Raw genomic sequence first — 11,161 nt, forward strand, 5'->3', positions numbered from 1 at the left:
AGATCAATGAAGGTACTTTTACTTATATTATCCATGAAGATGTCGATTCACTTCGGAATACTGCTTTATTATAGAGTACCTGCTTGTGCGTACAACTGATGATAGGTCATTGGGCCAGTTTGGTCATTATACAATGGGTTCTTTCAGAAAATTAATTATGACAGCATTCGTTACCCATGAGGAAAGTAGAAGCCATCAGATGGGTCCAACATTCTGGCTCTAGATGGTTTAACTAGTTGATATTCTATGTTGTATGTTGTATAGTTCTTATGTTATTAGGGCTTATATATGGATCCAATGTGTGGCATGACGTATGTCTACTGGCTAAATCATTTTCAAGCATTGAAGGAATGAGTGATGTTTAAAGAGTAGGACTCAAAAGTTTGGTGTAACTTGATTCTTAGACCTAATTCTTTCATTTACCATATGTGCCTTGGAGGGAGAGTTATTTTTGAATATGGGGGGACATATAATGCAGGAGTTGGAAGGAGAGATCCCCGAAGAATGTCCTTCCCTGTTTTATGCAAATATGAAGCTGATATATTTCTAATATGGGAGGGCTTTGATGTATAAACTGGAATATTTTGCTTCCTGTAATATAGGAGCTTCATATTTTTCGCCAGCCACTTGTACCAAGGGCACACTTGTGTCCATACATCAACGAGGACATACTAACTTAGATGGCTTATATATATAATTTTTGGAAAAGTAAAGAATTACGTTTGGAGTCCTCAAATATGACTGGAATGAAAATGTAGCCCTTGATGGGACGAACTGGTGAGTAGGGAATACATATTACAGATCTGAATTGCTTCAATATTATTGCAGTTTTTTTTTAAAAAAAAAAATTCTATATGGAGGATTAGAATATGTTATTTCCCACCTGTTGACATATTTCAAAACTTATAGAATGGGATGACAAAGAAGAGGGGAAAGACACAAGCCAGCAATGGGAAGATGATTGGGACGACGATGACGTCAATGACGACTTCTCGCTGCAGCTCAAGAAAGAATTGGAAAACAACTCGGAGAAAAGTTGATTTCCATCTCTCATCATTCCTTCGGTTGTCTAGTGTTCATGTCTAGTTTGACAGTGAGGAAACAGATTATCATAGTGCTCTTGCGTCTTAAATGTGTGCCCATGTCTCGTCTAGATTTGGGCAAACTTTATTGTGATGAATTATACAAACGACTTCATACTAGGTGGATTGGATCAAATTTTTAACCTTTCTACTTATGTAATCTTTCTGCAAAATTTGAATTTGTAACGCACAGGATGAAATGGGTCGCCATCCAAAGCCAAGACGCAATCAAGTTTTAGAATTTTGAATTTGATCGCATGGATCAATATTAGCGAGGCTTCCTTTTGCATCTAACTGTATTTGTAGCGGTGTGGTGTATGAAAGCATAGCAAAACCCGCACGTTCGATAGTGATCGATAAAAACTGACTCGTTAGAAGCATCAAATCACATAAATGAACTCTAATTCTCAGCTTTTTAAACGATCTGAAGCTCCGGTGCTTATTCTGTTCTTTGGATCCCTTTGTCCGGAATAAGCATTGGTCATCTAGCATGGGACCTTTGGACTCAAACCTTTTTGTCCTAGCGGTGAGTTTTTGTCTGTAATAGGCTAATCTAGTATATGGGATCTTTCACTTCCCCAGATTCTCGCGGTGAAGTATCCAACTATCCTCCACGGACAAGATACACATGAAAAGTTGTTATTTCAAGTCATCCACCCTTTTGCATCGAATGAAACACACAGACGGGTTCTTCATAACTCACAAGTTATGAATAGAATAATTTTTTACGAAAATATATATATTGATACATTTATTAGTACCATGTTCATGAAAATAGCTATTTCTTTTTTCAGAAGTTAATTTAAATGTGGAGAATTCATGTAAATAGTATGAGTGGTATTTTTTTGGGGACTGAAATAGCACGAGTAGCATAGCTCCCAATACATTTAAATTTCATGTCGTTATGCAGAAACTGAATCGAATCACTTTCAATCATGGATTGATAAATTCGCTGATGCATTCTCAATTCAAATATGGAATCAGTGAACGCTTCGCGAAGCAAATGCTCAAATGAATGCCAAAGCCTCGAAGCCAATCAACCACAAGTGTTCTGCCAAACATAAGGGAATGAGAAAAAGAGAGGAAATGACGTAATTTGGATATCTGACGATAAAAGGAGAGATGCGGAACCAAATCATAAATTTCCTGTTCAATCCGTGCTTAAACAGCAATTCGAACCATCTCAATTTTCACTGTATATACAGGGGAAAAAATATGACGAGCAGACCGGATATTAAAGAAGTTCAAGCATGGCGCGTGTCATGAAACCAGACCCTCGCGAGCAATACTGGTAACGCGAAGTACGGCCTGAGCACTTAGCGGTGAAAGTTTTGATTGACAGAAGTTCTCCCACGAACCCGGCTCTGGATGCTCAGAAACAGAAGCAGGCATGGGATCATGAAATTTCTCGTACACATTCTGAAGCTCGAGTAGCAGAGTTCGGGCTGCCTCCCTGGATTCAGGGAGCTGGTCACTCAGCTGGGATGCAGCTACTTGGATCAATTTGTCAATCCCATAAGCCTTTATGCCCTCAGCTCCCTGTAAATAGATATAACACAGGACAGATGTTAATGCTCAGCATCCAGTGCCAAGAATACATGAACCATGTACTGCCTTCTGTCCTAATTATAAGACCTCGTTTGTAGTCTACAAATTAGAACCGGGGTAGCACATTGCTCTTCCACCATAGTCCCTTCCAAATATCAACTGAAGAAACGCCTTTCACATTCCGCTTTAAATGTTGGTGCAATTCATCGTATTAAGTTGCTAGCATAAAGATCCAGTAATGATTCTCAAATCAGGAATTGACCAAAGAATAGGGGAAACTTGATTCGCAGAGCATGTAATATATGTAGTTAGGATCCCTCATGTCCTTAAGAATTGTGTAAAACTTGAGACTCTTATTTCAAGTAACTCATTATAAAAGGTGACTAATTAATTCATTTGTTGAAATGTAAGCAATTAGAAGATGGTGCGGATGTGCTGAATCGTACACTACTGCCAAAAGATACCAGCCTATATAGCAAGTAGGCAGTGGGCATACAAAAATGAGTAAGAAGGAAAAGCAGCCAAACATCAACCAAGAGTGACAAAAGTTGTATCCATTAGTCAAAATAGCAGTTTAAATAAATAAAGGGCTTGCAAACAAGAATGCCTGTACACCTCAATCAGAAAAGGTCAACCCTTTTATTCAAGGAACAAACTCGTCAATAATCAACACAAGGAATTTTTAATAGTAAAACACCTCTCAACCAAATAAGTAGGAAAATTTGAAATAGAAACTGGGCCGTTTAAAATTCATTCAGATGTGAAAAGAAAATGTTTTATCATAAGCTCGTCGATGATAAATGCCTTTTTCCTTGTGTGGCAATCATCTAAAACCTTTATAGGATTCAGACCTTATTCTAGCATTATGCATAGCACATCAAAAAAATAATGTATCAAAGCTGCTAAAAGTGAAACAAACCTAGTTAAAGTAACCCTAGAAACTCATGAAAATGAGCATCAGTAAAAAGAGGCATTCTTAAATCTCTCTTACCAATTGAGGGACACTTCGAGAAAAGCACATCGATGCCTTTGCACGAATTCGAGGATTCCTATTCTTAAGATGAGGTTGCAATTTTGGTAACAAAGACGTAGGGGAAATCGAGGTAGTCATAGCTATTAAGGCTCTCTCAGCTGCCTCACATACAAAGCGCTTGTCCTGTGAAGACTTGAGAAGAAGCTGCACCAGCTGCATCCATGAAAAATTGTACGCATGCAAGAGCATGTTCATATGTAATCAAGTGTAACGAGGGAAAATTCCTTAGTAAAGATCCAAGAAGGAATATTCAATTACCAGGGGGTCCAGAAAATCTATTATAAAATCATTATATGCACTGAAAATGTCTGCAGATGTCATAATGGCAGTTTTGCATACAGCACTTCTAGGGCTTTTCAGGGACTTCACAACAGACGTGATCACATCCCCCCTGCTCACCAGAAAGCATATTGATAAATTCATTAATCCCCAGGGGAAAAAAAAGGCAAATTGATCAATCAAAAAATGCTTTACATTATCAAATTTTGCAGAAAAAGAAAAGATATCTGCATGTTTGTTACTTACAGAATATCAAGTAGTGCCTCCTTGTGAAATATTGAAATCCGCCGCACATTATTGAGGGCATTACATACCATGATCCAGTCCTTGGAGTCTAATCCAGCCAAAAGAGTCTGTAATAAAACCCAGTAGCTAATCTTAACCAATACACGGATTGTATCCCTTATTAAAAAAATAATAATTAACAGTTTAATTTCAAGAAATATTAGGAACATTAAAAAAAGCTTCAAAAACCTTCCAGCAATGAAAAAAATATTACCTTGAGACAACTGTCAATATCTTCTAAATCCCTCAAGTTCTCAGAATCAATGTATTCTACTTCTGCATTTCCTATTTCTATTTGAGAATCGCCAGAAAGATTACCATTGACAGATGGAGGCACTATGGAAGCACAAATTTTTTTCTTCTGCAGATCTTTGATATTTTGATCCGCATTGTCAACAGAATCCACATTTGAACATGCCTTACCAGAGCTATCTTTCTTCCTTTCACTTTCAGGAGTTGTATTGTTATCACTAAGAGCTTTCTCTGACATCCCTGTGAGGCCTTCGTCTGGAATGGAAACAAGGACATCTCATAAAAGCTACCAATATGAAGTATACAGGATGCTGCTTTATTTATTTAAACTATCACCATTGTGAAATGTAAAAATGAATGAAATAGTAAAAAGCAAATGACGTCGAGATCTAAACTTGAGGAGAAGAGATCATCAAACCATGGCGCAGAATTTAACCAAAGACGTATCAGTAAGCCTCATTCCCCTGATTTCAGTCTCACTCCATAAGATGAATACATTTAGCTGTTTAGATTCCCTCCTGAATTTCTATATCTTCCTCCGCCAGATATCATATTCTTATAGTAGTTCTTTCTCTTGAATTCATATATCTCAAAAATTGCATTTCCAATGAGTAAAGAGCAAAGACATTTATTTTGCAGCTGCCAATACAAATCTTTGCACCGACCGTTCACTCCAAACCCCCCATAGACCAAAATTTGCACGATACCTACAAAATGGAGAGTCTTGGCAAAGGGACCCATTCATAGTCTTCCCTTATGATCCACAGAATCCCGACCCGCTAGAAAGGCCCAGGGCCTAAACCATGAATAAGAAAGCCTAAGACTTAGGCATCATATAAAACTAGCCCACGTGAGCAGGTATTTACAAGACCAGAAACCGATCATCACCTTACGGAGACCGACTTGCGCAGTATGATTAGGTTCTTACTTCTTAGTAGATCATGCTGTATCCTCGGGTTCATGAGGGAAAAAGGAACAAATAAAATCCCCGAAAATTTTGGAGCTGCGCTATGCTAGAATTAATCAAAATAGCAGCAAGAATGTATCAAGATCTCGGTTTATACTGCACTACATTCCTGATTCTTTATGAAATACACAAGCATTTGAATCCAATTCCTCGGTAAAGTCAATTGATTGAGAGATGGAAACAAAACAGCAGTTGCCATGCCTAATGCCGATCAAACAAGCGTTTAATTAGAGTAAAAAGAACCAGAAGATGAAAAAAGAGACAGAAATTACCAGATAGGAGTCAGAGTGTGATGAACCAGAAAATTGAGGGAAAAACGATGAAAAAAGGGCAGAGAGAGAGAGACAGGAGTGAATCGCAGAGAGTAAGGGCACTAGAAGAAGTAAAGATTGTGTAACCGGCAAATACAAGAGTCGACTAAGACGACGCCACGACTGGAAAACCCGACCGAGGCCGGCAAGTTTGGGTAATTACACATGTGAATCGCCAGGTCAACCAATTATTTAATTCTTGATTCCCTAAATCGCCCAATTCCTTCCCCTCAAATTGCCGACTCCTGCCACTCCCCGGGTTTACCATTTATGCCTCCCGATTAGCTTTTTCTGTTAATTCAATTTAACTCACCGACGCTCCAACTCAACGAAAGGTGGCGGAGGGATTTGATTTGAAATGATGCTTTATCGTTTGACAAGGATCATTAAACAATTCATTGTGATGGGGATTATTCCCTTAATATGGTCTTTTCATCTGCTTAATTCATCCCACCCATTTAATTTGAATTTAAATTACTTCCTTTTTAAGATGGAACCACCGAATTTTAGGTGAGCCGTTATTTTGAGGCCAATTTACCTACATTAATTAATATTTATTCTGTTTTTTTTTTCTTGTGAGAGGATTTGGAAATTACTAACAATTTTATTACAGTAATGCAATTTTCAATTAAAAAATAAAAAAATGTGCCACATTTGTCTGTCTTATATTAAAAGTAAATTCTCGGGCAAAAAAAAAAAAACTTGTGTCTTTAGTTAAACAAATGGCATCAAAAAATAATAAAGAAAGATGGATGCAATTACAATGCACTCTAAATTCACTCTCTTATCCACCAAGGTAAGAAAGGTGATCCAATTTAACAGTGCCGCAGAAGCTGGTCTGGAGCGAGGCCTCGCCACATCACTCTCAACTCCTGGTAAATGTTTGGTTTAGCCATATGCGGACCCAATAATTTATGAGTCCTGACTAACTCATTAATGGAGGGGAAAATAGGTTATACAGTGGTAATAAATTCAAAAGCGATCTGCCATAATATGGATTCCATAGATATAGATGTGGAGGAACAACGAAAGGATGTCTAGTGTCCGTGCCGAGGTAAGTAGCGGCATAAACCTTTGCTGATGCTGTGTCCCATGCCCCAAAAAACCAATGGCTCTGTTGGAATTGGAGCAGCTCATTTTCAGGTCAACCAACAGAAGTCAAACGGAAGGGATATATTCCCTCAGATTGTTGCAAGTGAATCATAATACTACTACCTTAAACTCAACGTCATATGACCTTCTAGAAGGGACACAACGGCAGCAAAATGCAATAGAGGTCAGCCAGCTTTTGAACAGATATTAGTGGAACCTTCAAAAACAGAGATGTAAGAAGTGAGATTCCTTGCGAAAAATCCAGAGATGGGAAGAAACACAGGCCAGCGAGCATCTGTTAAATCTGCAGTGATTAGATATGAGTCTTGCTTTTTATCTCTGATTCTAGACATTGGTGCCCAAGCATGTCTCTGGAATCTCTGGTCCTTATGGAAGCCTTTTCACTGATGAAATGAATGTGACAGAGGCATTTCATGGCTATGGCCTTCCGTCAACCGTTCGCCTTTAAAATATGGTCAACCTTATTCTAGAATTCGGAGGACTTGCATTCAGCAAACTTTAATTGCGTATAAAGTAATTGAAGATTCTGCGGTACATTTAGATGATTCAGGGCAACAATCTCGTTGGAGGACATGATTATGAGAGGCCATTTCAGAAATGACTGACGGAACTGATCATCACCAGTGGTCCTGTGGTCGAACGGTATGAATGCTTTTTTCCATGTGTTAGTGTGGAAGGGGTTGGTGAGCTTTGTTTAATTTTTTCTCTTGGATTGTCTTTAATGCAGATAAGATGCTAGAGCCCAATCTCTAGTGAGTTTGAGCATTTCGCTGCTGCGAGGGGGATTTCTCCTGCACGCAGAAACACTTACGTCCGAGTCTGGCTGCGCAGCTCTAACCATGCATCACCCAGACATCGCTGCATCTGCTTGTCGAAGTTAACAGCGTGTCGGTTGTCTGCAGGAACAGAACGGAAATTTTGACGACATGGTTTTTATTGGGAGGAATGTTTGGCCGGGTCTATGACTTTATCTTGCTCGTTTTAAGTCGAAGATGATGAATCGTTTTAGGTCCTGTTGGAATCCTGCTCACTAACACACTGACACATTATCTTAGAGGTGGAGAAGTAGAAGACTCGCAACATCTCATTTCGTGTCATTGTCTGGACAGAGCGGCGTTTTTCAGTGGGTCATCATGTAGCCTTTAGATGTTTGGTTTGATTCCGTGCACAATACATAAACCAGCATTAATTGCTTCTGGAGGGGCTTCCAGTTGGCCCAGCTTCGACTATTTGAGAGGCAGGGATGCTTCTGAGGAAGCTGGTTCTAAAACGACAATGGAGTTCTGGTGTTAATTTCTGACCGAAAAGCTAATACATACCTTCATCTTATACTCGAATCACCTGCATCATTTCTATTATAATAACTTAACACTCTCAATCAGAGATTCTTTTAAAAACAACGCAGACGAAAATATTGACTAAAATATATAGCAAACAAGCCTGGTAGCCAGCCTTCGAGGTTGAACTACCCTTGATGTGTACTAAGACCAGACAACGGAAGACGCCATTGACCAATTATTTGTTCAACTCAAAGCTTTGGATGCATTGATCCAAGGGATTTTCTTTGACGCTCACATCCCACATCATCTCTAACAAACAACAGACTCTCACAGTCTTCTGCTTTATTATGCAAAACATTAATCTCTAACATGACACCTTACAAGATCATAATGTTTTTTTCTCTTTTTTCTTTTATCTTTTTTAATACAGGCTTGTTTTAAGACCACACCCACCAACACAACGCCTCTCCCTCCTCATGGTTTTGGTGCTCAGGTTCAGGGGCCACAAACACATCAGAGAAGTAACTGCGACCATTGTCGCTGCCGTCATCCTCCTCAGACTGAACCCTATCAACGCTGGCCACGCATCCATCAAAGTTCTCAGCTGGAAAGTAGGAATCAACGCTGTCCACAAGAAGCTGTGGAGCATCCTCGTCCACCACTGCACTTCCACCACTCCCACTGCTGAGTCGGTCCTCCACCTTCACGTTGAATGGCAGGGTTGACATTTGGGCTAGCTCCATCATAAGTGGGTCTGCCTTTTCTTCTGGTAATGGTTCTCGTGGCATCTCTTTAGCCAGAAGCTTCTCGTTTAAGGCTACCACCTGAGGAATTGTCAATTGCCAATACGTAAAAACATACATGCCATGATTATCGAAGATAAGCATGCATCCATTAGTTTATGGACTAGTATGCAGACTCACTCTAAAAATACAAGTGTACGTCTGTTTCATAGAAAGTATAAGCACATATATTAAGAGAGGTCTACTTGGTATATTCGTCCGGTTACGATTAAAGGGCCTTTTAATAGTGAAGGTGGGGTTCAGAACTGATGCTACGTTTAGAAGTTTGTGGTTAATTAATATGGTCGAATCTTATTGGTGGGACCCTCTTAATAGAGCTTCAAATCATGGGTCATGTGTCCTTTTCCTATGATGGAATCCTGATTGGGAAGGCATTAATTTTTTTCTTCTAATGGCCCATTACCTGACACACACACAAGCACAATGCAGATCCGTACATTTTTTAAATATTTGATATAAAGACTTTGATATCCATAATCAATCATTATTATTGATTCAATTTTCCATCACATCCATGATTTTTTTTTTTTTTGTATTGCCGCACCAGAACAAAATCGACCCTGAGAAACAATAGATATGTACCTCTGATTTGAGATTTTCATTGTCCTTGACAATGGAGCTGTACTTTGAAAGCAGGGCATCATAGGAAGACTTGAGAACATCGTAATCCCTTTCAAGTTGCTTGGTTTTCCAACGGGCCCTACGGTTCTGGAACCACACAGCCACCTGCCTTGGCTGCAACCCCAGCTTCTTGGCCAGCTCGGTCTTCCGTTCCGGCTCCAGCTTGTTCTCATCTTCAAAGCTTTTCTCCAGCAGAAGCACCTAAACATTAATACTAAATCAAAAATTTACAATATATCTCGGAATTAAGATGGATTTCACCCTGAACAATTAACATGCATATTGCATACAACCAGCTGCCTATATGGGGGCACAAAAAGAAAGTTGAAATCATTCATTTATTTACTTTTTTTCCAACTGAAATCATTCATTTCATATGTCTGCAAAATTTATATCTTAGATCTATTGCATAACTGCAACTCAGATTGATACTGAATCAAAAATTCTTATTGATATTTCAGATTTTATATAATCTACAACTATGAGACCAAGCCGCAGCATATATATCGAGCTAGCTAGTCAATTAACCAACCTGCTCGGGAGTGAGGCGTCGCTTCTTCTCCGGCAACTGCTCATCGTAATATTCCTCGTCGAACAGTTCCTCCGGTGAGCTGAAAAATGGTCGCTTCTTTGAGCTTTCCTCCATGCTTATTATCGATCCGCCTGCTTTAATTTCGATCTCAATTCTATTGTTGGGGGTGAAGGAAAAAAAATATAAAAACATTGGCAACCCAGATTTGTTATTGTATGTAAACCAAGTTTTATGCAAAATTAAGTGGTCCGTTGATGTCAATCCAGATTTGTTATTGTATTCCTGGTTATCACGGACTAATATTCTTGACAGCTAAAGAAGCATAGATTTATACAACAAAGTAAAATGAAACAACATATGGGCAAATCGGACAAAGTGACGTAGCAAAGCGTTGAGAATCACCTCTATAAACTGGATCACCGTTCCCGAGAAACAGCATGTTCCCGCGGCAAGCGGAGGAACCGAAGAAAATACGGCCGGACTCCATAGCTTTGGTCGTCTCGCTTTCTTCCCACAAACGTACAAGGTCTTCGACAACAATCGCCACCGGTGACCACCAGAGATACTTACTCCGGCGACGGATGGGGCAGAAGAAAATAGAATAGCTAGTATCTCAGTATAGTATTTAAGTTTTAGGAATCAGAAGTGTCCAGAGTTAAAAAATCATTAGCTTGTGGCGGAAGAAGCTGGTGCTCCAGAGCAACCTAGCCGGCGTTTCCAACGGGCATATGCAAAATCCCATCATGCACTGAGGGGTTTTGCGGGAGACAGTTTCGAACTCTGCCGGCAGAATCAGGAGCAGCGGAGCAGAGGCAGTTGCGAAGGTTTGGCCTGGAAATGGTCACCGAACTTGTTCAAGAACTAGAGATATAAAACAAGGCAGAGATAGTAATGGGAGCTTAGGCTAACGCGGAGGCCAGAAATAAGAACCCCGGCGGGCGCGCTGGATTATGGGCGGGGGTGCACTCAGGTTTTGGGCGTGGGGGTGGATGACGCTTGCGACTAAAGCTGACAAGGGGGGAAGCGAGCGCTTATAATGCCCGTTCCCGCGCTTT

General features: G+C 39.8%; 2 protein-coding genes across 3 annotated transcripts; both read right to left on the reverse strand.

Moving 5' to 3' along the window:
• Positions 1-2,094: 2,094 nt before the first annotated feature.
• Positions 2,095-5,981, reverse strand: LOC114740950 (uncharacterized). Its single transcript, XM_028929207.1, has 6 exons — positions 5,719-5,981; positions 4,442-4,734; positions 4,189-4,295; positions 3,922-4,054; positions 3,622-3,816; positions 2,095-2,621 (listed from the first exon to the last, which is right to left on the reverse strand). The coding sequence occupies exons 2-6, from the start codon at positions 4,715-4,717 to the stop codon at positions 2,343-2,345; spliced, it is 990 nt and encodes a 329-aa protein (XP_028785040.1). The 5' UTR covers positions 4,718-4,734; positions 5,719-5,981; the 3' UTR covers positions 2,095-2,342.
• A 2,215-nt stretch (positions 5,982-8,196) lies between these two features.
• LOC114740951 (homeobox-leucine zipper protein HAT5-like) lies at positions 8,197-10,728 on the reverse strand. Of its 2 annotated transcripts, none has more exons than XM_028929208.1 (4): positions 10,509-10,728; positions 10,107-10,240; positions 9,536-9,775; positions 8,197-8,974 (listed from the first exon to the last, which is right to left on the reverse strand). In XM_028929208.1, the coding sequence occupies exons 1-4, from the start codon at positions 10,591-10,593 to the stop codon at positions 8,588-8,590; spliced, it is 846 nt and encodes a 281-aa protein (XP_028785041.1). In that variant the 5' UTR covers positions 10,594-10,728; the 3' UTR covers positions 8,197-8,587. The 2 variants fall into 2 exon arrangements, with proteins under 2 accessions (XP_028785041.1, XP_028785042.1); XM_028929209.1 differs by having other exon boundaries at positions 10,107-10,237; positions 10,509-10,727.
• Positions 10,729-11,161: the final 433 nt, after the last annotated feature.

The sequence above is a fragment of the Neltuma alba genome, unplaced genomic scaffold (assembly GCF_004799145.2).
Source record: "Neltuma alba isolate B1F8T4 unplaced genomic scaffold, ASM479914v2 tig00003207_pilon, whole genome shotgun sequence".
NCBI classification, from domain to species: Eukaryota; Viridiplantae; Streptophyta; class Magnoliopsida; order Fabales; family Fabaceae; genus Neltuma; species Neltuma alba.